The 27,765-nt window shown below is 37.2% G+C and overlaps 1 protein-coding gene across 2 annotated transcripts; it reads left to right on the forward strand.

The window, feature by feature from the left end:
* The first annotated feature begins 436 nt into the window (after window positions 1-436).
* LOC139468082 (AP-1 complex-associated regulatory protein-like) lies at window positions 437-27,577 on the forward strand. Of its 2 annotated transcripts, none has more exons than XM_071249796.1 (9): window positions 437-562; window positions 3,672-3,723; window positions 7,557-7,577; window positions 10,249-10,271; window positions 12,921-12,975; window positions 19,265-19,434; window positions 22,216-22,298; window positions 26,253-26,345; window positions 26,466-27,577. In XM_071249796.1, exons 1-9 carry the CDS (start codon window positions 498-500, stop codon window positions 26,627-26,629), a joined length of 726 nt encoding a protein of 241 aa, XP_071105897.1. In that variant the 5' UTR covers window positions 437-497; the 3' UTR covers window positions 26,630-27,577. The 2 variants fall into 2 exon arrangements, with proteins under 2 accessions (XP_071105897.1, XP_071105896.1); XM_071249795.1 differs by lacking the exon at window positions 12,921-12,975 and adding an exon at window positions 15,119-15,215.
* The last annotated feature ends 188 nt before the right edge of the window (window positions 27,578-27,765 follow it).

A 27,765-nucleotide genomic window follows, 5' to 3' on the forward strand; every position in this document is an offset into this window, starting at 1 on the left:
ATGTGTATTTTTTACGACTCATGGAACATCCGTCATAAAACATATGTCATGAAGATTGGATTTGAATGTTTTGTTTCAATATTTAAATTGTACTTGAACTATAAAGCATCTTGGATATATTTAGTCATTTTTACTTTGATCTGTTGCCTCAATAATTAATAAATAACAATTAATTAAATAACATCAAATTAAGGCAACAGGTCAAAGTTAAAATAATTATATAGATCCAAGATGCTCTATAGTTCATGTTATTTAAATAATTTTTACTTATTAATTATATTTTCTTTAAATTTAGTTTTATTTTGTATATATTTGTTTAATTATACTTATGGAGATATGTAAATTCAAAACTAATTCTTATTTCGCTATATTTCAGATTCGCTTTTACACCGACTACGTTTTTCATTTCCGCTTCCGTATTCGGCTGCTTGGAATCAAGGATGTGACATGTCACGAGTTTAAGTGATAATATCATGTATATTTCTTGTAGATAGTGAATGATTGTGGTCGGTTTCAATATGGGCAACTGCCTCAGGAAATGTTGTGGGCTGTTTGACAAACGGTAAGGATAAAAAACACTTAAAAATCTTCTGTGATTCGCATGTAATGTAAGAATGGAGGGCACGCCTCTTTTTTCAGTGATCACAACACGATCGACTTCATGTTTGTATATTCACTTACTTACCATGTATGCAACCTGATTTTAATTTGTTGTGTTTGTTATGAAAAATATTGACATGTGAAACAATGTTTTCCGGATGAAGTGAGTATAAATGCGTGTGACGGTCACTTGAACCGACCGAGTTGAGATCTGTAGTGTATTGATCTGCTCACGGCAGATGGAAAAGTGCATGGTCTGGCGTATTTAAGCCTGACTCACTGGCACACTGACATTTGTAAAACACAGTGTTACATGTTAACTAAAAACGTGCAACAATGGCCATTGTTGTGTGACGTCGGCTTGTCAAAATCTGTATTTCATCATATTTTCCATTTTCCAGAAATGTTTTCTAACCATATGCATTAGGTTATTAATTTATTTTTTCAAGTTGAGATATTTTACCATGATGTCAGGATTTGTGTTTGTATATTCTCAAATGGTAGTTGGTACATTGGGTTATTTGGTTCTGTAGAACATGTACAGTATAATACTGGAAGTTTTGCTATAAGATGTACATGATCTATCTCTTATGGATTACCGTGGACTTGGGAACTGAAACAATTCACTAATTTTCCTGATATCATTCCTATGTTATGATACACGCTGTCTTTTGTTCTGAATTCTCATACCTAATGTCATACACTATTTGCAATTATTTTCAACAGGCAGTATGTTGTACTGATCAACTGTTTGTGTTTCAATCTCATCTAGTGTGATTTAGTACCTTAGTTTACTGATTAATTTTATTTTCATGTCTTGTACATATATATATTGTTTGGTGTAATATCCTTAATCTATTTACTGATGTTCATCATGGTAGATCTCCTCACCATCATGATACCTTGTACCGTTTTTTATTGGAAATATGTCAGTAAGGTCACAAAACTGAATATCATATGGGGAGTGACACTCAATCTTGAAATTGCAATTGTCCCAAGGGTTACTTTAAAATCAATATCATTAAAAATCATATATTTTACTCCGATATGATGCTTCTCTGCATGGACACGCTGCATGGTTGGGTGACGACACACCCATCTTTTGAGTCTGATTAAACCTTTTTTCACTTAAACTGTCCAATCTGAATGAAGGGTGTGCGCCTTTAAGACCATTCAGATTAACTTCTGTTCAACCTTGATTCGACGATTTTGATTTGAACCCCAAACACAAAATTACTTCGATGGAACATGGGTTTGGGCATAGATGTCATGCCACTCAGAAACAATGGCTGGGTCAAATATCCACAACAATATAGGTGTGGCCTGCCTTAGCTATTTACATTCAGAACTGGTTGTTTTGAGTTTGTTTTTGAGTTAAAGAAATCAGATATGCTGGTCTGAATGCTTTGATCATTCCTCCCGAGAATTTAGAAGCCTCAGTGCTGATTGGAAAGTTCATGTGACACAACCTCCTATGGAGATGTTGCCATATCTTTTACGCAGACATGTGTTGTATCAGAGTAAAATATTAAGATATTGCAGCGATAGAAACTAACAGGTTTGAACCACTAGTCCTTATAATGATAACTTACAGTGTTCCCTCGCTATTGCGCTCTTCAATATAGCGCTAACTCAGTTATAGCGTGCGGTAAAGCATGGCTCCCAAAATTAACTAACATTTTTAATAAACTCAAGTTTTCCAATGTCATGATGTTTTCCCCCCATCTTAGAAAACATCAGCTGTTCACCACGATCACGTAACACCTGAAATGCCAGTCAACAAATCCGAACTGAAGTACGCAATTTAGTCCTATTATTATAATATCTGATTATAAAAAAAGATTTAATTGTTTATCTGGTCTAATGTTTGCAATATATTTTATTAATTATATTCAAAATTTAATTCAATAATTATAATGATGTTTACAATAATTTCGGTGACATCGTATGCGAAGTGATCGGTAGATCGCACAACTCACCATTATTTACAGCAACCATGGTCAGATTACTGCTATTGACGCCTTGAAATGAACTTTAGTTGCAAGAGAATGGATACACATATCATAAATGCTGTACCATGACTTGCTAAAAGTCATATTTGAGGCAGTTTGACTATGTTAACATAACATTTTCGCAATCGAAATACATGTTTTGCGGGAAGTCCCTAGGGTGACCGGTCAAATTGTTCCATACATAAAAGAATATCTTGCATATCACCTGTACCAAAGTGTTACGCTTATGATTCTTATGATTTTAAGTATATATATATAGTGGAAGCTGCAACTAAAATAACACCATATTGGAATATATTATTGAATTTATTCCTGATAAAATAATTTCAGGTACAGTTTCTTCCAACCATTAAATAAAAAATCTTTGAAGTTGTATCATTGGGTACTTTTAAACTGAATAACCGGTAAATTGGGAGGAAACGTGTACACAGCTGATTGCTATTTCCGGCTTACGAGAAAATACACACGGTAATCTTAATCTCTGCATATAAAACAATGCCTCGGAGAGCAGGAAATACATTTTGAATGGTAAATAATCATGTCTAGTGATGTTTTATATCAAATTTCATACTTTTTTTTACCAAGTTTGTTATACCTGTTTATTCACCTGAATTCGCTGAAGGGATACGCTGTGTTTTTTTTTAAAGTGCATATTAATATCATAAACAACTTCTATTCTATTTTTTTTTTTAAACTCTGAAACGTGCAACATAGATAGTGTTAGGTAGGCAGAGCATGTATACTGTTTTGTTGGTCATCTACCACCTACGATTCGACCTCTGTTAACCGCTGACCGTCTATAACACTCATCAATTATTTGGACCCGAGGGTTGCTTTGTAGCCAGGGATCAATGTAGAGCAAAACACTTAAAAAAAGGCAAATTTTTACTAGTCCTTATCATACCTTAACTGTTGGGCAGTTTGGCAAGGGCTATAGGACTAGTGCCAATATCTAACGCTGTATGGTTGGAATATTGCTGAGCATATCATTAAACCATACTCACTCACTTAAGTCAAAGCTTTGCATAAAATGTAATTGTTTCTTACTGTTTGTTTCAGCCGCAAGTATCTAAAAACTAGATACAATGTGGAGAGGGATTTTTCCATTGAGGTAAGTCTTAACAGGGTATATCATTGTACTGTATATCATTTGTGATGCAAGTGTTACCGTATTGTATCTTACTCATATCTAACCATGCTTAAATGGATTTAAACATTGCTCACTGGGGCCAGAATGTGCAGTCGTATTTATGAGGGCTTCAGCTTTTGAAATGATTCTGCTCTGTCACCAACATTCTATTTCTTTTGATGTAATTACCTTGCAGTGTTGTAAAGGCACCTTATTACAAAATTAGCAACATTTACAAAAGTGACAATTGTTAGGTGAGTGAATCAAACTCTAAATTCATCTTGTTTACTTGTACATAGAAAACAAAATCACACTCTTCACTTTGCAAGCTTTGCGCACTTCCTGTTTTGTTCCGTGATTGTGTGACATCAGTGGGACAGACTAGATGGCACCAAGACTCATTGATAGCGGTAATTCTGATGGGAAAGCTATAACTTAAAAGATTGAATGTAGCTGTGGTGCATCTAAGCAATGTGTGCAGTAACCAAATACTTGAACCTTTTGATATTCTATCTGCCAAGGAAAAACAAGTCATGAAACTCATTAGATCATTGATGCCAGTAATCAGATATTTCAACATGTTCAAGGACAAATAGAATAATGACTTTAGATTTAAAGACCTTTATATTTTTTAGTAGATCTTATGTTCTTGATCTAAAAGCAACAACAGCAGTTTTTGAAACTTTTCAAAATTTGTTTGCTCAAAAATAGCTGTGAGAATCTTCAGATAATAACAATAAACAGACAACCAAGTACATCATTGTGCATAGGATAACATTTATTTGATTACCTTCATGAATGAACTGTGTTAAAGTGAGGCCCGTTCATATATATATCGGGGCACTGGTGACCCAGTCGTCTAAGGTGCAACAATTCGCTGTGCAGAGTTGCATCCTTTGGGCATGCCAGAAACCTTTGATTGTGGGTTCAATCCCCGTTCGCCCCGATTATGTTTCTAGGTTTGTCAGCACCGTACCATTGCTCGTGGGTTTTACCAAAATGGTCAACGTTGGAGACCTGCATCACTTAAGGCTTTCCTCCCACATAAAGCTGACACGCTGTGATACAACTGGACTACTGTTTAAGGATGTGTTAAACCCAACTCACACACTCACACAATCACTCACTCACTCACTGTAAACGTATGGTATGGTTTTATGAGGGGCTGTAGGGTAGTGTAGTCAAATTGAAGACCTAGGTTTTGTTGCCTCTGTACGAAGTGACAGTGTGAAGCCAATATTTGGGTGACCCCTATATTAAAATGAGATCTTGTTATTGCTTCCACTAAACAAAGATCTGATGACATCCCTTTATGGGTCATTTCAGACCAACCTTTTGCTAACTTTGGCCAACCAATAGAATGACTGACAAGAAGTTGACATTAGCCAATGACACTTGTTTCAAAGTGGCGACTATGCTTTGAAACATATTTTGACATGTCTCGATTAAAAATTTGAAAACTGAACAAAGGAACATTCTGGAATAGCTAATAGATGGCCTAGATTGTATGGATTCTGTCATAAAACCTGTAACTGTGGTTCGAAATACCCAGAGTTAAATCTTTTGAGGTTGCATGATTAGAAAATATATTCTGACTGTCACTTTCCTGATCTGGTAAGCGACGCTCTGATAGTAGGATGAAAGGTCGTTCTGATCGGACCTGAACTGGGATGTCCTTAGTTCTAGCTATAGTGAGAACTAAGATCTGATTTTAAGGCCACAATAAATAGAATAGATTTTCATCCATAATTTTTGGAACGTGAGACATTTAAAAATACATTTTGAATCAGAATGTAAGTTTTTTTATAAACTGATCAAGGCATCTGTGTACATTAACCTGTTGACAGATGGGATGAAGCACTGTCTGGTATAGGACTATAACAATAGTCTATTTCATCAAGTAAGTAAGGAAGAGAACAGAGAGAAACATTCAGTTTCTCTAGCTACTTAGGGACAGTGAAATGATGTGAAGTGTTTCTTTGTAAGAGGGGGGTGAAGATCTATTAAGTTATTTATTATGGCCTAATATACCTGGAATGTTTCGAAAAGGGGCGTAAATCCCTACCCACTGTAAGTCATCTCACTCAAATTGTTAAGCCTCATTAGCATGATTAGATATGTCAAGACTCGTGAACATCCAGGTCAGAACAGCAACCCAGAACAGTCTTCAGCAACCCATGCTTGCCGTCACAGGTGACTATGCTTGTCATAAGAGGTGACTGATGGAATTGGGTGGTCAGGCTCGCTGACTTGGGTGATGCATGTCATTGTATCCCATTTCTGTGGATCAAGGCTCATGATGTCAATCACTGGATTGTCTGGTCCAGGCTCGATTATTTACAGACCGATATGTCAAAGTAGTGCCATTATGCGATGTATGATCCTCTTTGTTGAAGTGATAAACATGATAAACAGCTTATGCTATTTGATGGAATCAATGTCTTTTTTCATGATAACATGAGACAATGATTATCTCTCGTGCATGAGTGTGGAAATATCAAAGTTGTTCCTGGATATGTATGTGATAAGTACAAGATAACTTGTCTCAAGACAAATGTCAACTTTTACTGTTTACCTATCTTTCACATCTTCAGGCAAGGTGTTTTACGTGAAGATAAATGAGCATATATCTATTTATGACATAGAAATGTCGGAGAAGGCGATGATGATAAAACTGTTTTTATTTTCAGCAACCACCATATCCAGAGGTATACCTAGCATATATATTATATCAGTGTATTGACCCAGCATATTTATCATGTTAATCATCATTCATATATGTTGTATATATCATGTCAAGTTCCTTGTTTCTAAGACCATTATTGTCTTGTGAAAGAAACTGAGTGAAGGCTTTTAAAAAGGACTAATAAGGTCACAATACAATGTAAGTTTCATATGCATTTCCCATGTGTTTCTGACCGTCTCCGTGGTTTAAAGGTAGAGCGTCCGCCGGAGAGCTGAAGGTCCGAGGTTTGATCCCCGACTGTGTCATGCCTAAAGACGTTAAAAAATGGTACTTGTTGTTACCCTGTCTGGCGCTCGGCATTAAGGGTCTAAAACAAGGACTGGTCGGCTCCGCGTCAGTATACTGTGTCTGAGTGGGGTATTCATGTTAAACTATGGCATGATATCTCATTGAGCTGGCACTATAAATCAGCATCATTCTGGACTAGTACATGCAGCAACACATACACGCACGCGACGTTAAACTGAATTTCACCTCACCCATGTGTTTTCTCATGCAACATCATGGTATGTTGATTGAAACTGGTAATGTGATTTCATGCTGGCTGTTTTGTAGCAAATGCTGTTCTTAAAACATGGCTCTGATTTGGAAAGACTTTCTAAGTGCTTGAATTAATTTCTCGTGCAGCAAGTATAGTGTTTTAAAAAATGTTTGCAATGTTTGTGAAGCTGGCTGCTTTTGATGGCATTGATCACAGCTTAAGTCACAACTGTTGGCTTGCTTTAAAAAAGAAATTATTTACAGGCTGCCATTATCTGGCTGAAATATTGATGACTGTGGCATAGAACAACATTCACTCGCTCTCACATTCACTAGTATTGTTGAAAATGTAACATAAAGCAGCTACTTAAATAAGTATTTCAAACATGAACAGTTAATGTTACCAGTTTACAAGGGAAAATGAAGCCATCACATAATTGTTTTAAGGGGCATTGTAATATTTGATATGACTTGAACCCATATTCCCAGTGTGAGAACCATGCACTCTCCCAATAGCCACAACTTGGTACCAGCTTTGTTCCCACGTCAGGCTTACACCATGTACACCTCATCCCTGTTTTTCTTTCAGTTCGAGAACTTGATGGATGATGTAAGTACACACAACCCCTCTTAGGGCTAAAGAAAATACTAGTGTTTCTGTATCCATGGTAACATGACCATACCTGCACTTCAATGCAGGGCTCAATTTAGGAACTTGATTTGTTTTATGTTGACATGAAAACCTAGTTGCACCAGACCAAACCACGTTGCACTCTGGTCCCATTAATTTATCAATATTAAAACATGTGCACATTATCTTGAAGTACCCACAGATTGATGTCAAGCCCTAGAAAGCATGACAAATTACACATAACACAGGGATTAGTGATGTAATAAGGTAAATAAAGCTTTGAGGTATTGAGTGTGTGTGTTCTATAATCCACACTTGTGTGTACAAATTTGAAAGATTTTGACGTGCACTGGGTGCATGTAGACATAAATATTAGGTTCCATTTTTCAATAATAGGTTCAGTGGTGCATATTTTATATAGCTAAATCGAGCCCTGCAATGGATATTCTGAAATTTTAATACAGCTGTAAACATGGTAAATAGTTGTTGAGAAAACTTTGTTTAATGTTTGCTTTTTCTTACCAGTTAATGTCATGTATGGTTGGGCATGTTACCTGAAACACAAGTATTTATTGTTTTGGCCTTATACCACATACACTTTCCTCTTGTGTATTTCTCCTGACTCAGGTCACTCTTTTTGTGCTTGTGATGTTAATAAGAAGCTAATAAATACTGGAAGGCTTGATTTTCAGGTTGTACCTCCCTGTGGGGATTGTGAGTGTCCCCAGGACACCATGCTTGTCTCATCTTGTGAATTGGGGCGGTCGGGTAGCCTAGTGGTTAAAGCATTTGCTCGTCACGCCGAAGACCCGGGTTCGATTCCCGACATAAGTACACTGTGTGAAGCCCATTACTGGTGTCCCCCGCCGTGATGTTGGAATATTGCTAAAAGCCGCGTTAAACCATACTCACTCACTCATCTTGTGAATTACAGAGCACAAGTAGCCCCCAGGACTGTGTGAAGCCCATTACTGGTGTCCCCCGCCGTGATGTTGGAATATTGCTAAAAGCAGCGTTAAACCATACTCACTCACTCATCTTGTGAATTACAGAGCACAAGTAGCCCCCAGGACCCCATGCTTGCCTCATCATTCGAATTACAAGACACAACTTGTCTCAGTAGCCATGCTTGTCCACTTTGGGAATTACAAGGGCATTATTCGTCCCTAGTACCCATGTTTGTCCCCCACATGGGAATAACAGTTCTGAGTTCCCATGCATCATTGCATGTTGCAAGAGACTACTTAAATATGGATCACATGGTTGAGTGTGACTTGACTGATTGTGTCATCATACTCCAAAGACATGGATTAATGCTCATGATATCTACCACTGGTTTATCTCGTGCAGATTTGATTTCTTACAGCAGTGATACAGCTGGAATACTGCTGTCTGCATCACAAAACAGCACTCAGGAATACTCAAGAATTACACACCATGTCAAAGAACCTGTGGACAGTTATATTAACATCATCAAATAATTTAGATTTTGAAACATCCTATCCTAGTTATATCCTCCTATTGCTGACAAGTAGACACCCTTGATGCTAACAAATCATGAAGTTGAATACCTGAATGAATATAACAATTTTTAATATCCAATTTTTACCATAATTATTCTTATATTTTTTTAAAATATCATAGCACTTACTCAGCATGCTAAACTTATGTTATTTTTAGATAACCTGAACTGCAATCTAAACATAGTCTAATGTCCCTTCTGTTGAACCCTGTTTGTCTGGATCTTTTCCCTGATATGATACCTCTCTGTGTGAAGATCTGATGACACCTCCATAGAAGGTCATGTCAGGTGACCCAGGGGAGAACGTTGACCGCCCATTCTAAAAGAAGGATGTGTGGGTTCTTGAGCCAGTCAGGTGTCATTTTTGTAAAATGGTTCAGTTGCATTTTCATTCCACTTTGATTTGATACTTTAATTTGTACAAACGAAAACCACACAGAACTGACTATTCCTTTGATGGCACTCCGTTTTAGGTGTAGACACCACGGCACCAGGTGTATAAAACATCCACAGCAATATCATGGCATGGCCTTAGTTCTCTACTTTCAAAGCTTACCGTTTTAGTTTGTTTTCGAGATACAGAAATCAGATATGCTTGTTTGAATACTGCGCTTACTTGTACAGAGAATTTAGAAGCTTTGATGCTGATTGGCTGAATAGAAAGTTCACTTGACCCAACCTCCTATGTAGGAGGGGCGGTCGGGTAGCATAACGGTTAAAGTGTTCGCTCGTCATGCCGAAGATCCGGGTTCGAATCCCAACAATTCGTGAATTGGGTACAATGTGTGAAGCCTATTTCTGGTGTCCCCCGCTGTGATATTGCTGGAATATTGCTAAAAGCAGCGTAAAACCATACTCACTCACTCACTCACTCCTATGATGGTGTCTTTAGATCTTCTCAAAGTGATGTATAGTAGCAAAGTAAAAGGTCTAATTTCTTTGTTGCTTGTATATTTACAAGATATATTTTCACATTCCCACCAAGAATTGTGTAGACCAGTGGTTCAGGTCCAATAGATTCTGGACTAACAGGGTTTCATTGTGAGGGTCATAATCATATTTGAAAACTATATTGTAGGTGAATGTGTAGAACGCCATCCATCATGTGTTGCATGTTGTTTGTTCCAGGAGCCTCAGGATGACATGAACCGGTGAGTGTTGTATGAAGATGTTGTACACTGTTGTAGTCCATGTATATAACAGTTGTAGTCAATAACACACGATGGGAAGACCCCGCTTGGCTATTTTAACATTTCCTGTCAGCATGATCCGGGTTCCCGATCTGTTCATTTTCCAGGACATTGACTAATTGACATCCAAAATGTGCAAAGATATTTTTTCATATTTCATAGAGATATGGGAGAATGTCCTATCAGAAGATGATGAAATCTTAAAATGTCTTAATGCCATTTGTCTCCAGCAACATCCCTGCCCATACAGCTTGGAAGCCAGAATAAATAGATGCTTTGTCACATAAAATCCTTGACTTAACTGTGAAAAGGCCCCCTGAGGCTGATGCTTATTGTATTTACCAATTTTGAACCTGGGAATTAGGTGGGTGAACTGGAGGTGTGTCACCTGACCCCATGATGTGGATCAGTGTTAAATCTATCAACCATTGGTTTGCCTTGGCTTGGCAGCCATAGCTGGAGTTTTGCATAAATGTCAAGAATCCTATGATTTATATTGAGTTCATACCTGTGCTCATTGGGTTCACAAAGTGGTAAACGTCTAGGACTGGCATCACCTTCCATGATGTAACAGAAAACCTGTCAGAATTCCATGCAGTGTAGTAATGCCAGGCCTTGAAACATCTCCTGGCACTATTCTCAAAATTCCATTGCAGCCTTGACCAGTTTCTCAATTTGCATTAAATAGATCTTCTTGTCATATTATTGTTTCCGGCTCAAATTCAAAATGGATCAGGACTTCCGTCTTTACAGCCCAACTTTATATTAGCCAAATTTGAACAAACAATAAAATCAATATTCAAACTCTTTTCACAATTGTATGCATGGTACTCATTGTATGAGTTAGTATACATAGTTTATTTTAATGAAATATGTATGACAGGTGAGTTTCACGGTTATGTTCAAAGAATTTATCAGCAAGTAGATAACTGTTTATTGAAATGTTTGCACTATTGGCTCTCCCATCTGATTCTGATGCTGCACAAATTGAAGAGTTTGAAGGAAGACAGAGTTAGATAATGTAGTATTGTTGTAGACGATTGATGTAGTTGATATTCCAGTCTCAAACTATTTATATCTAATTGTCTACACTTAACTGATCACTTTTGCTTCGGGCAAAAGACCCTAATAGAATCTCTGTCTTTTTATCCAATAAGTCTGTGTGTAATGCCAGCTAGCTGTATTAGGCTTGCGTGAGTTCATTGGGACCATAAAATGTCAGAAAACTGTTTTGTGTTTTACTGGAGCTCATGAAACCAGAACACAGCCGGTGACAAGCTTTGATGAAAGTTTAGTTTCTTATCTCAAGTTTATACTCTAGTAAATCAGAATAATATAAAAAGAATCATTGCTTTTGGTAAGAAGGTGCCTCATGTCCATACATGTTTGAGTTCTCTGTTCCAAGTGTGGATACAGTGTTTGGAAAGGAGGGATAATATTGTGATTTTGCATTTCATGTGAAGTAATCAATTATTGTTGTTGATAATATATCATTGTATGGGTTAGTCATACACTTACTTTTTATATAACCGTTAAAATACCCAAATGTATATTAATGTAAAGTATGCATCAAAGATTGGAGGAGTCATCATTCCTGTACATCTTAAATGATTGATCTGTGTTTGCGTTTCTGATTTGTTAACTCTTGACTGGAATATTTGAATGTCTGAGGATATGCCACTGTTTGAGTATTGGTTCTTGTCAAATAGGGACCCAGATTGAACATGATTCCAACCAAGCATTGGGAATCGGCAGACTGCCAGGGATTCCTGGGCCAAATCAGTCCAAAGTAACCTGTGCTTGTTGAAAGACTGAATAGAGGATCTAGTGATGACAAAATGGATGATGCCCAACAGCATGGATCATTGCTCTTGCTATCAACCTGAAGCTGCCAAGCTGAGATTCAATTATTTAGGCCACCATGATAGAGCTGGAACATTCCTGACTGTGGCCTTGAACAGCATTAACTTACTCATTCAGTTGAGAACCTTGTAACTATGGTAACCTTTACTTAACTAAGACCATGCTAAATAATACTTATGATGACTAAAACTGTTATGATGTCATCAAAGCATTGCTTTGGCAGATCCATAGTAATGTCATGGTAGTCAAGATAGTGTTAAATTAAATCCCTTAGCTGCCTTGATTAACAGGATTTCAGAATCCCCTGTTGTGATCATTGGTTTGTCAGCGCTATGTATCTGTGTTCATGAGTTTCACGGAAGTGGTAGCAATACTCCATATTCCAGTCTGGCAGATCTCCTGCAAATCTATGACATGCTATTCTTACAAAATGATCTCCATTCAGGAGGGGAAGACCTGCTGAGAGACATCACAACCCATCTCCACACAGCTTAATTCTCATTCTTTGTCAGTAACTAGCTGCTGATCAGGGGATGTAGACTTTTTATGCTTCTCTAAATGTCACAAGATGTACTCGACACAGAGTTCGACAGTACCCATGCTGTTGAGAAAAAGGGTCCTGACTGATTTCAGTTCTTCTGTGAAGATGCTGGAAAACTGTTCAACTTTTAATCATTTGAATGCGTATGTTTTCTTGCTAAACATTTTGTCTTTCTAAACCTCTCATTGCACCCACCCCGAATGCAGAGGACAGCTAGAGTTAACTAGCGGCCCTTTCACAGTTTCCAACTATGTCAAATGGGTAGGTGCCCCAACCACTCAACAGTTGTTCAGTCCCACTGACCATCCATTCATTCTTCTTTTCTCCTTTGTCTGCTGTCTGTAGTCACATCATCCTCAATAATCCAGTGTATTATAATGCCCATTTTAGTGTGATAATACCCTGGACCCATTCGCTTCATTTAGTAAGAGACTTGGCCATCTCCTGTCACCAACTAAGCACTGGATTTCTCTCACTCAGTGTGATCTCATTGGGCGGCCATTTTTATTGTCATGTCTTCCAAATGTGGCTCAAAACAATATAGCTGTGGTAGCGAATAGGCCTGGGGGGATTTATCCAAATAGAAGGGAGATTAAATACACTGGATAATCGAGGATGTAGTCACAGCTGTAGTTTGTGTTGTAACCATGCATCAAGACAGCAGACATTAGCATCAATTTGTCAGCCATCTTAACAATGCTTATGAAGCACCTGTTGCAGTAGATACAAGCCAGACACGCTTTTCTCGATATGTGGCGCTCTGTTAAGTGTTGGCTGAAACACCTGTTACTCATTATCTGTGGTGGAATAGTTTAATAAAATGCCTTTATTGTAGAAATTGTTACAGCTGAAAATGAACATTAGTTAAAAACATGGAAAGAACTTAAATATTATTAAAAATATCAGCGACATAAAATCTCATTGATGAAAAATATATTTTCTCAATTTAACTATCTAATGGATATTAGGATGGATGATTATCATTGCAGTTTTAAAAAATTATACATTCGGTATCACTCTTTGGGGGATCCAATCCATTAGTCTATGAAATATATTGCACTTTGCTGTGAGTATGATTAATATGGTTCATAACAATGGCTGAATCATGGCTACAGATGGCCCAAGGCACTGCCAGTTGCTCTTGTACATGATTTACGCAAATAAGAGAAATAATGTTTGACTTTTTTATTACATCCATTTTAGAGTTAGCACCAAGAGTAGGATTGGCTCTGGTAATCTGATAAAGAAGACACAGAAGATGTACTCAGGGGAAGTAACTGTGTAAAATGCAAAATCTATCACAAATCACTGTCAAAACATAATGATTTTTTTATTGGAAGTTTACACGAAATACAGCTTTTGCACTGGACGAGAGGTTGGTCACATGACCGCGAAACTTCATAAGTGTGTGAATTATGTTTAAATTTACCTTTGTATCTATTGGATACATCTTTACAATCACCTTTCAATAATCAGCCAATTAATCAGTGATAACTAACACAGGTTCATTAACAACTTCGGAAATCTCTCCCTTCACGTTTATTGTGTCGGCCATATTAACATCTTGTACTTGATGTAATTATTATGACGCGCTGTCATTGTGACTTACTTACTGAGGTAGTTCTTAACCTTTTTAATCTAATGAGGATATTATTTGAATACATTTGTTGTAAAGAATCTACGAAAGATGTTCCTGTGAACATGTTGAGCATACATACGCTCATGTCACTTCTTGTTTGGAGGCACTAATTTGTTCCGTGATACAGCTGTTTGTAATATGGCTGGATGTGTGACATTTAGTCACACATCCTAAATATAATTGCGTAAAGGTCAAGGTCTACATCCTCTGAGGTTTAAAAATAGTGATTTAAAAAATGAAACTTCATACTCCAATGAACTCACACAAAGTGAAAGTCAATTCTTAAATTGGCATTTTATAAGTCAACTTGCTTACATGATTTCTATGTTTCCAAATAATAATAACAGTAATGTTTGGTATCTGTCATGTGACACTGAAACTGTTGCCATGAATATCTGGGGAAGCATAGGTCTCCAGCAACCCCTGCTTGCCGTAAACTGGATCGGATGGTCAGGCCTCGCTGACTTGGTTGATGCATGTCATCGAATCCCAATTGCGAGGATCGATGCTCATGATGTCAATCACTTGATTGTCTGGTCCAGACTCAATATTTTGCAGACAACCGTCATTTAGCTAGAATATTGCTGAGTGCAGCATTAAACAACAAACAAACAAACTTAAACTGTTGCGTTTTTAAAGTGTTTGAGTATATTGACTAGGAGTTATTTTTTTACTATACATTGGGGAATGGCATGCTGTAGCTGTTGTATTGTTTTTAGAATTAAAGTTTTGTTGTTTATTATTTGTATGATTTATTTTGTTCAGCCCGTTGACTGAACGTGAACGATTGCTGTTGTCCCACCACCAGTATGATGCAATTGTGCATGAACAAAAACAAGTTGATGCTGAAATTGATGCTAAGGTAATTGTCTTTTATGTTGAGTATTTTCGCATGTGCTCAGCTTTTTAACAAATGCTGCCCACGCTTTGTCAGATTTGTATCGTACTTGTGATAGTGTTTTTATTTAGCTCCTTTTTTTGTGCTGTGATGAAATGCTGTCAGGTGTTGTGATAAATGTAGCTGTTTATCTCGGTCCCTGTGGGGATTCTGGGACAGGATAGTTCCCTAGTACCCATGCCTGTCGTAATAGCCGACTAAATTGTGGATCCGTTGGTCACAATGTCTGACCAATTTGTGTGTCATTCTGTCAACCACTTGTTTGTCTGGTCCAGATTTGATGCTTTACCGGCCGCTATATATAGATGTAATATTGTAAACAACATTCACTCACTCATTCACTCACTCTTGATCATGTTGTCCCGGGACGATCGAGTAACCTGGTGGTTAAAGTGATTGCTCGTCACACTGAAGACCTGGGTTTGATTCCAGACATAGATACAGTGTGTGAAGCCCATTGCTGATGTCCCCTGCCGTGATATTGCTGGAATATTGCTGAAATAGGCGTAAAATCATCCTCACACACTCACTCATGTTGATCCCAGTCATTTTTAGAAATCCTTTTTTTTTATCATATCTCTAGTGTGAACACTCAGATAATTGTCAGAAAACAAGGTTTAACCTAGATATTGATAAAGCCCATACATTTCTCATTAAAATCAGATATTTTACCTAAATATTATACCTCTCTGCATGAAAATTTAACAACCTCTCCATTGTAAGTTGCTTCAGAGGCCATTAATAATAATCACAAGGCGCAATCCCCAGTTAAGTTTAAATTGTTTTTGGCCTGTGAAACAGTATTAGGTACTAGTCATTTATTCTAGGGTATGGGGGATCGCCCCTATGGGGGAATGTGGGTGACACAGAGAAAGAGAAAGAAAAAGTTATAAATTTGATCATGATTTAGGGGAGCGGTGATTGATTGTAGGGACGGGGTGTATGCCCTGAAAAAATGTAACATGTATGAGGGGAAATAAAAAGATGTTACATAAAATGAGGGTCAGCAAAATATACAAACTGATATATATACCCTAAAATAGTATTCTTTCTCCTTCTCTCTCACGCACACACCCTTTCTCTTTCCTCCCCCACAAAAGAAAATCTATAAATGACAATTCGCTTGGTACATGTAGTAATCTTAGGTAATAAAACATCATGATGACTTGAAGTTAAGCAGATAAAGAGGTATGGGATGAATAATATGTTGTCAGCAGGCGGATATAAGCTGTAACTGTACATTGTTATACACTTTGATCAGTTGACAATGATTGATCATGTGAGGACAAAACTGACTCATAACTGTTATTTAATTAGAATTAGATATGTCTTACTCGGGCAAATACTGGCTCTAACTGTATGTGTTTGAGATGAGCATCAACTGTCTGTTTGATAAAATCAAAGTTTACTTCAGCCACCATAGACATGGGAAAGTGATGGACATTGCTAAATATCAATTCTTTCAATGAAAAGTATTTTATTTCATACAGAGATGATCTATTAGAACAGAATTATAGTGTTGAAATGATAATTGTAACCAAAAAAGAACAGTTCATAATTTCATAATTTTGTAGAGTATCAAAATGAAATATCTGTAGGCTATTTGATCAGTGGGGCTGGGACGAGTCCAAATTTACTACCCGGGTGCCCGAGCCGCTATTACCCGACCCTACCTGTGTCCCCACTGCAGGCCTCAAGAGATTTTGATGGGTACAAAATGTCCGATTGGGAATAGTTTGGCCGTAGCCCTGGCAAAATGTATTTAGATACACATATAAACCGATATGGTCATGCATACACTGAAGTTGACTGAAGTTTTATCTTTATTCAAACCTATAAACGTTAGAAGGAATGGGCGCCTAGTTCAAAAGAAATGCGAACATTAAGGACATGTAGTGTAACGATAGAGTTATAGATAATTTTTGTCATTAAACAATATATCACGTGACACACCATGGGTCCGTGTAGTCCTGTGCGTACCCTGGTCCTCAGTACCCACACAACCCCAATACCCGAGCCACCCGTCCCAGCCCTATTGATCAGGTTGATTAATAATCTGATATGGTATTCAATTTGTCTACCTACGGTAATCCCATCGATGTTTGGTCATTAATACGAAAGCTAACAAAATATACCTGTTATTCTTATTAATGATGATTGATTAGAAGTATTGTATACAATGGATATTGGCCACAGCAAACGCCTTAAACAGAGATCAAAGTCCTTGACAAATTAGTACTAGTACATTTAACTGGCCTCAAACATCCTGATCTTTAAACTGTTTCCACAGGTACATGTTCCACATGATCGACCGTAAAAAGTATTAAGCTGCACAGATTTATAAACATATTTTACCTACCTATACTAATTGGTTTCCAAAGAATCTGCTTCAGTCATAAATTTTGTTATTCCTTAAGTTGTTGGCATGGGATGTTTGCCAATTGATAAGTCACTAGTTTGCCTGGTCCAGACTTGATATTTACAGGCTGCATATACCTGGAATATTTCGGAGTGAGGCATCAAACAACAAACAATCTGTAACATAAGTTAATAAGTATAAGGTGTTTGCAGTGGCCAGTGACTCAATAGGTATAGAAAAAGTCAAGAAGTTTGTAGTGTCTGAGACCAGCCAGACAAATAAAAATATATTTACATTGATTTTTCTTTTATTGTTTTATGGCTCGTAAAAAGGAAAAAAGTGTCTGCCTGATAAAATATGCTAATGTAAGAACGCCTATGTTCAAGTAGCTTGACAATGATGCTGAAGACGTGTTCAGGCTAGTAATCTGGTACACTGCCACTGACTGAAATAACAGAATGTTGATTTTGTCCTCTTTTTCTAATCTAATAAAAAGCTGCAAACACAGTTTAGTTATATGATAAAAAAGAAAATGTGCATTAAAAAGTCAAACTAAATATGATAGGTTGAACCTTGTACTATTTCTGTTACATCACTGTCGTTTCAACACTGGTGTTTCTCTCATTTACTTGATCTAAGGTTGATAATCACCCCAAAAAACTTGAATTTAAATGTCAAAAATCTCATGTGATAACACATACGTATCATTTACGTAATTTGACTTTAGAAGATAGTTGATTGTGACATGACTGAAAAGTGATGGTTAAATGTTTTAGAACTAATCACCTTTTAATCACAACCATCTTCCTCATTTCTTTCTTGTTAAATGTGAAAAACTATTAAAATGTAAATCGGTAACCATGGTTATGTCAGCCTCGTCAGCATCCTATGCCATCATGTTTGGTGTTCCAATGAATAAGTTGGTCATTAATTCATAATACACTAAATGAAGAGAATTCTATTTGATTGATATAGCCATTTTTTCCGGAGCGTTTCCCTCAAAAGCCATGAAATTAATTGAATTTGAATTTGATCGGTGTAAAGAGAGATTACAAAATTATTCTACTTTGGCGTTCATGACGTGTTCAATGAATATTTTTCACGGAATGTTTAACTCAGATGTCTGTTGCAAATTTAAGATATTTGTCAAATCTTTTTGAAAAGGCTAGGAGCAAATAAATAAATCACAACTTAACTATCTCCTCTGCTCTTCTTAAATGTTTTTGTTCAGTCAACAAAGTCATATATAATTTAAACTGCAGTTGGTCTCTGTAGCACACTTGGTTGTAACCAGTTGTAACTGAATTCTGAATGTGAAAATTTGTAAGCAAGATACAATTAGGAAAAATCAAATTACTATAAGTTCCAAATTTCTTCATATTGTACTAAATACCTGATCTGCATTCAACACAACGATTGCTATAGGAAGAAAATTCAAATTAAAATTGGCATATTTTGAAAAAGAATCCACAAGTTCTTTCTGTTTTTTTTGGCGGGATATCAAACACAATTCTCTTTAACAACTGTAATTTATATGTATATGAAGTTTCACAAAAAAGTAGAATTTATTGATGACATAAGCATGTACATGACATTGTCACCTGTGGTCACACGGTGCTCTCACTTGTCTGTCTGTGTGTCCTTCCTGCTCTAGCTGGCACAACAGGAAGAAGAAATAGAAAGGGAGGAGGAAGCATATTACGAAGCCAAACGCGAGGCAGCTCGCATTACCAAACTTCAGCGGGCCAAGGAGGCCGCTGCCAAAAAGAATGCCACCACCAATGGTCCACGGTCCTGGCTGGGAGATGAAGACGACTGGGAAGTGTGAGTCTTGTTACTGAATTTTGTATTTTCAGATCCTCTTCATTTTTAATGTAGGATGTTATTTTAAATTTTCTGTGCAGAGTTGCATCCCTTACGTGTGCCAAGATCTGGTAGTCATTGGTGTGAAACCCAATCCACACCATGCCTCTTGTGGGTTCCCCATTGTAAAGGTCAATAATCTTTTTTATTTTGACCCTGACCCTCCATCCGACATTAAGGATGTTTGTTGGTAGAATTGTAATGACTGCAACTCAAACTGTCATGTATGGAAGTATTCTACAACACCTTTCACAGATAGGAAGCAGTGATGGTGAGAATTGTAGACTGAAAGACAAATCTTGAAACACATGGCACTATATATGGAACAAATCCGGCATAGGTTCCCTTTATGTGTCATTTTGTGTATGGCTTACAGTAAACCCATTGGGAGTAAACAGGGTTTTACCTTGACTTACAAAACTAGGGTCCAGGGATCCCCAATAAGTTATTGATGGGTCCTTGCAGGAAATATGAGGGTCCTGTAAAGTGAAAAAGAAGTCTCTGTATGTTTTGATAATTACTTTAGACCCCAGAATGAATCAATGATCATGTGGACAGTGAAATATCAGACACCAATAACTGCTCTTGATAAGCTGTGGCTACCATGAATATTATTTTCTTCTGTGTCCTATCTCAACATTTGTGAGTCACAAAAGACCCTGGAGTAAACCTGCATCTTACTGTAATCTGTGTCATCACTGCATTCTAACCTCGTTGGATATCGTCAGTTTGACTGCATATCAGAAATTGATAGAAATATGTTATGCATACATTTTTATAGATAAGTGAAATAAACAACACTAACATATATAATCTATATATTAGGGCTGCAACGGTACAGGAAGGTCACGATACGATACACATCTCGATATTCTGGTCACGATACGATACGTATCTCGATACGCAATGATAAAAAAGACAAGACTTAAAGCATGTCAAGATTGAACCTTTCATGATTTTGGAACAGTCAAAATTATTTTATAATAACAAGACTACTGAAGTTGGAACTTTCTCTAACTTTCCTTAAAAACAATTCAAAGTTCAAACACCAGAAAATAATTAATGTACTCCACCGGTGATACAACTTCAAAGAATTTTATCAGGAATAATATATTCCAATATCGTGTTACCTTAGTTGCAGCTTTTACTGTATATATATATATATTTCAAATTATAAGAACCACAAGTGTAGCATTTTGGTACTGGTGATTGCTGTTGCAGGATTTTTTTACGTATTGAACAATTTGATAAGTCACCCTACATGCCCTAGGGACTTCCCGTGCTACATGTATTTCGATTGCAAAAACGTTATGTTGACATATATTCGCCAAATTGCCACACACATGACTTTTAAGGAGTCAAAGTATGGCATTTTTAATATATGTATCCATTCTCTAGCAACTAAAGTTCGTTTCAATACGTCAAAAGCGGTAATCTGACCGTGATTGCAGTATCTCTTCACACACGATTTCACATAACTTAATGAAAACAATATCGCGCGCTATAACCAAGTTAGCGGTTTATTGAAAGGCACAATAGCGAGGAAACGCTTTACTTGAGATTTGCGTTCCGTATCGTGGCGTATCGATAAATGGGCCCACGTGTATCGTATATCGTATCGTGGGTCAAGTATCGCGATGCATCGGAATATCGGTGTATCGTTTCACCCTTACTATATATATATATATATACTAAATATATATGTATGTTGTCTTAGATAAACACTTTATTCATATGTGGTTTAATATTTTAAGAAGTTAATCACTATTTATGATCCTTTTATCCTGTGTTTTGGCTAAACAGTTAATGTGGTGAATGATTTCCTATGTGTTTATATATATAAGTAAAGAGAGAATATTAAACAAGTGAACCTGGTGCAACAAAATATAGTCCCTTCTTTTTTCATTTGAACTGTCTGTTAGATTATCTTAGAAAACGGTAAATATAGTACAGACCAGTGACAGACCATTGGACAACCTCAAGCTGACATGCCATGGTATGACTGATCAGAGTGGTGTAAACATCACCTTCCCAAGGCAAGGGCGTTAACGTGGCTAACTGACTATAAAAGTCCAGTTTCCAACCTTGCCGAACTAGGCTGGAATTATGGAGTTATTTTTTGGCTGCATAGTCCAATCAAAATAGTGTAACAAAATCGACATCCGTTTTGTAAACTGCTGTGCAGATTTCAGTTGATTGCAGGATTTGCAAAGCATGTGTATTGACAACTTTGCATCAACAGATATTTTTCCAAATCTTTACGTGTTTTCAATCAAGGTGTTCACATGATTTGATTTACTTCTTGAAATAGTACCCGTTTTATTACAATATTGATCTTGAATATCGATCAGATCATATTCTTTGAGAGGTGAATTCTGATTGGTCAGTAGGAGGGACATAGAAGGGATAACTGGTAATAGGAACTGGTGGTGCTACAATTGAGTCTTGAAATTCTAGCCTCACTCACTCACTCACTCACTCACCCACCCACCCACCCACCCACCCACTCACTCACTCACTCACTCACTCACTCACTCACTCACTCACTCACTCACTCACTCACTCACCCACCCACCCACCCACCCACCCACTCACTCACTCACTCACGTTCAGAACATGAATGTTATTTGAAATCCCTAGCTTCTAAAAATCCTGTTTTGTTAAAGCAAGGTTGCTGAAAGACACATAACACCAGCTCTCATGCACTCAATATGTGGAGATGTATTTTGCTTTTATTCCCAGTGCTGGTGGTGAGGATGATTTTGAGATCTTCTTAGCAAGTGTGAAGGCACGCTCCCTCGCCGCTCGTGCACAGCTGAGGCAAGGTACGTGCTGTGAAGTTAATGCATCTTCAAGCTGGAATGAGATGCTCTGTTTCCTGTTCTGTTTTGTGATGACTGTTTATCCTGAGTGGAATCTGGACATTCTTGTCATATCAATCTCAATAAAATGAGATCGTTTATTCTCCGACCTTTCTGCGTGAAGATCTGAGGACATCTCCATATAAGGTTGTGTAAGGTGAACCCTGGGCAAACTTTGACTGCCCAGTCTAAACGATAGATGTGTTGGTTCTGAATGTACTGGCTTTAGATTTTCGTGATGAGAAATACACACAAAGCACAATTATATTTTCAATGGTACTCCCTTCAGGGTGTAGATGCCATGGAGGTCAGAAATGACAGGGTGTATACAATACCTACGACATACTGGCGCTGACTTCGTTATGTATTATGTACGTTGGGGAAAGGTCTTTCAAGTTTGTTTTCAAAATACAGAAGTCAGATATGCTGGTCTGAATGCTTTGCTCACTCATTCCCAAAATGTAGGAGCTTTAACACGGATTTGCTGATCAAAAAGTTCACCTGATGCAACCTCTTATGGAGGTGTCCTCATATCTTCATGTCGTGGAGTATCGGATCAAAATGAAAGATCTGATGTTAATAAGGTTGTTGTATGACAGTCAGACCATCCTTGATTGTCTAATGTATTATATCCCCATGGGGACTTGGGTTGGAAAGGTTCAAAGCAACCTGTGCTGGTTGTAAGAGGTGTGTAAATGGATTGGGACCATTGGGTGGTCAGGTTGGGTGATAGGTCACTAACAGTGATAGCGTGGAACTAATATCAGTCAAGGGTTTGTCTGGTCCAAACATGATTATTTTCAGACCACTCTCATACATGAACATACAGACAAATATGTCTTTTGATCAAGTTCTTGTCTTGCCAGAAAGAGCAAGTCAGTTGCAATTAGTTTTTTATTAAATGTGGCGTTTTTGTTCAAAGCAATATGTCAGAACATTCTGACTATTATCATGTTATATGAATGGTAGTTGTATTGTAAATATCATATGTTAGGAATAAGAATTAGATATCATATGTTAGGAATAAAAATTATATATCATATATGTTAGGAATAAGAATTATATATCATATGCTAGGAATAAGAATTATATATCATATATGTTAGGAATAGAAATTATGTATCATATATGTTAGGAATAAGAATTATATATCATATGTTAGGAATAAGAATTAAATATCACATGTAGGAATAAGAACTATATGTCATATGTTAGGAATAAGAATTATAAATCATATGTTAGGAACAAGAATTAAATATCATATGGTAGGAATAAGAATCATATATCATATATGTAAAAAGTAAGAATTATATATCATGTTAGGAATAAGAATTATATAACATATGTTAGGAACAAGAATTAAATATCATATATGTAGGAATAAGAATTATATATCATATGTTAGGAATAAGTATTATCTGATTATATATCATATGTTAGGAATAAGAATTATCTATCATATGGTAGGGATACAAATTAAATATCACATGGAAGAATAAGAATTATATATCATATGTCAGGAATAAGAATTAGATATCATATATGTAGGAATAAGAATTATATATCATGATATGTTAGGAATAAGTATTATATATCATATGTTAGGAATAAGTATTATCTGATTATATATCATATGTTAGGAATAATAATTATACATCATATGTTAGGAACAAGAATTAAATATCATATATGTAGGAATAAGAATTATGTATCATACATCAGAAATAATATTAAATATTGTATATGTAGGAATAAGAATTATATGTCATATGTTAGGAATAAGTATTATATGTCATATGTTAGGAATAATAAATATATATTATATGTTAGGGATACGAATTGAATATCACATGGAGGAATAAGAATTATATATCATATGTCAGGAATAAGAATTATATATCATTAGAATTATGCAATCCTTATGGTCACACAGATTTTGTATTCCTAATGTATCCAAAAATAATTGAAGGTTGTAATCTCTGTAATGTCTTTTTTAAAATGATCAATGTTTAAGATGTAATCATTCTCAATGAAGCAACTTTAACAACTGCATATGAATTGTTTGAGCGAACTTGCCAGATTTATCATATACTGCATAATGACTTGTTATGTTTGTCTACCGAATCATCCACACATCATAAAAACCTTATCTAACCATAATGGGAATGTTAGTCAAAAGTGTGTTGCTCAAGCAGACATTGCAAAATATGGAACAAAAAGGTTGTTCCTGCCAGGTGACCTTATTTGCATATTTATCCGACTTTGATATCTAGTTTTATCAGATTGGTTTATTGCATTGATAACACAGTCCATTATGTGATAAATCCTGTGATGATGGTGGTGAGTCTGGATGTTTATGTGATATTATTATGAAATCATGCTAGTGACTGATATGATGATGTGATGATGAGATCATGGTGCTGGCTGATATGATGATGTGATGTGAAGATGAGATCATGCTGGTGGCTGATATGATGATGTGATGTGATGATGAGATCATGCTGGTGACTGATATGATGATGTGATGATGAGATCATGCTGGTGGCTGATATGATGATGTGATGTGATGATGAGATCATGGTGCTGGCCTATATGATGATGTGATGTGATGATATCATGCTGGTGGCTGATGTGATGATGTGATGTGATGATGAGATCATGGTGCTGGCTGATGTGATGATGTGATGTGATGTGATGATGAGATCATGGTGCTGGCTGATGTGATGTGATGATGAGATCATACTGGTGGCTGATGCGATGATGTGATGTGCTGATGAGATCATGGTGCTGGCTGATATGATGATGTGATGTGATGATGAGATCATACTGGTGGCTGATGTGATGATGTGATGTGCTGATGAGATCATGGTGCTGGCTGATATGATGATGAGATCATGGTGTTGGCTGATATGATGATGTGATGTGATGTGATGATGAGATCATGGTGCTGGCTGATATGATGATGTGATGTGATGATGAGATCATGGTGCTGGCTGATATGATGATGTGATATGATGATGAGATCATGGTGCTGGCTGATATGATGATGTGATATGATGATGAGATCATGGTGCTGGCTGATATGATGATGTGATGTGATGTGATGATGAGATCATGGTGCTGGCTGATATGATGATGTGATGTGATGATGATATCATGGTGCTGGCTGATATGATGATGTGATATGATGATGAGATCATGGTGCTGGCTGATATGATGATGTGATATGATGATGAGATCATGGTGCTGGCTGATATGATGATGTGATGTGATGATTAGATCATGGTGCTGGCTGATGTGATGTGATGATGAGATCATGGTGCTGGCTGATATGATGTGATGTTATGATGAGATCATGGTGCTGGCTGATATGATGATGTGATGTGATGATGATATCATGGTGCTGGCTGATATGATGATGTGATATGATGATGAGATCATGGTGCTGGCTGATATGATGATGTGATATGATGATGAGATCATGGTGCTGGCTGATATGATGATGTGATATGATGACGAGATCATGGTGCTGGCTGATATGATGATGTGATGTGATGATGAGATCATGGTGCTGGCTGATATGATGATGTGATGTGATAATGAGATCATGGTGCTGGCTGATATGATGATGTGATGTGATGACGAGATCATGGTGCTGGCTGATATGATGATGTGATGTGATGATGAGATCATGGTGCTGGCTGATATGATGATGTGATGTGATGTGATGATGAGATCATGGTGCTGGCTGATATGATGATGTGATGTGATGTGATGATGAGATCATGGTGCTGGCTGATATGATGATGTGATGTGATGATGAGATCATGGTGTTGGCTGATATGATGATGTGATGATATCATGGTGCTGCTGCTGATATGCAGTGATGCTGATCTGATGATGGTGTTTGGCTCGCAGGTTCTGGTGATGGTCAGAGTTCGTCCAGTAGTACTGCCCATCGGGACAAAACTGAAGGGTCATCTCTTGACCTTGAGTGGGAACATGAAGCAGGTAGGTAGACAATGATGACAGTTGTTGGAAGCTCAAACAAATTAAATCACTCACACATAGTGAAATATATCCTTTAATTGATTATATTGTGCAAGGATAAACCTATTTTTTCTTTTGCAGGTGTTGTTCCTCAGTTACGACAGAGGTCCTCCACAGAAGAAAACCTGGTAGGCCTTACAAAGGACAGCCCCATGAACTCAAATGACCTGGAGTGGGACAATGACTTTGTAAGTGCAGAAGAATTAGAAAAAGAACAATTGATATCACATTCCAATGTGCGGTGATAGTGGTGTTGCTAGACATTCTGCAATAGAATTGAAACCATGCATTTAGAGACATGCCACCAACAAGGAACCCAGTCAAAGGACAAGTCAAGCTGTCAAAAGTAGGTCAGTGACCTTGACCTGCATTCTAGATATGACTTTGACCTATATATCTCAGATAAGGAGGATGTGATTTCAAGCTGACTTTTACATGTAAATATTAGCAGCACAAGGAACAGAAGAAACATTCCAGTATGGATATTGGACAACATGTGGACCATGTAAAATAATCAATGTTGTGATGTGGCAACGAGAACAACACTCTCATCGCCTTCCATGTGCCTGGCCTTGTGAACACGTGTGTACAAGCTGATGGATGACATATGACGATTCACTGGTTGGATACGTGCATATCATGTAATGATAGCTGTGTGTATATGTGGAACATTCTGGGATGTAAGTGAATACTGAGCCAGCATTGGCTGCCATGTTGTACAAATGCTGTCTGTTTGACGTAGGTAGTGCTTGATGCCAGGCGACCAACCGTGTATTCACTACGGAGCACCTGCTGAGTCTGAGGATGAATGCTGGGATTATTATCATTATAATTAATTATCAATATGATTATTATTGTTCTGTTAAAGTGTCATTAATGTGTAGAGCACTGCTTCCATGAAAGATGACGGGATCATGTTCTTGGTGTGGTCTTTATAGGGCTAGATTTAAGATTGATTTAGTATTCTTGGGGGCCTGGAATGTTGTTTCCTGTCCTTGCTTCAAGGCATCCTTTTATTTCCTCTAAATATATATAGGAGTCTTTGTAGACCCTTCCACCCATGTGAGGACATCCAGTGGCCAGATCTTGAAATGGAGCACTGTATGTGAAAGGGGAACATGTAGGGTGTGGATCTGTCAGTGGGTAGGATGCTGTTTGATGTATTTGACTGAGAGGGGCTGGACTGTTGTAAACCTAAATGTTTGGAACATTCCTTCCAACTTACATCTACCTGAGGCAAGGAAGTTAACTGACTGAAAAAGTCCAGTTTCCACCCTTGCCGAACTAGGCTGGATATTTGTGGCTCGATTGTAACACCACCAGTGGCTATTATGAGTTATGTCCCTTTTATATCCCTCCTACAGGCCAATCAGATTCCACC

The sequence above is a fragment of the Haliotis cracherodii genome, unplaced genomic scaffold (assembly GCF_022045235.1).
Source record: "Haliotis cracherodii isolate W230 unplaced genomic scaffold, xgHalCrac1.p SCAF_2, whole genome shotgun sequence".
Classification (NCBI taxonomy): domain Eukaryota; kingdom Metazoa; phylum Mollusca; class Gastropoda; order Lepetellida; family Haliotidae; genus Haliotis; species Haliotis cracherodii.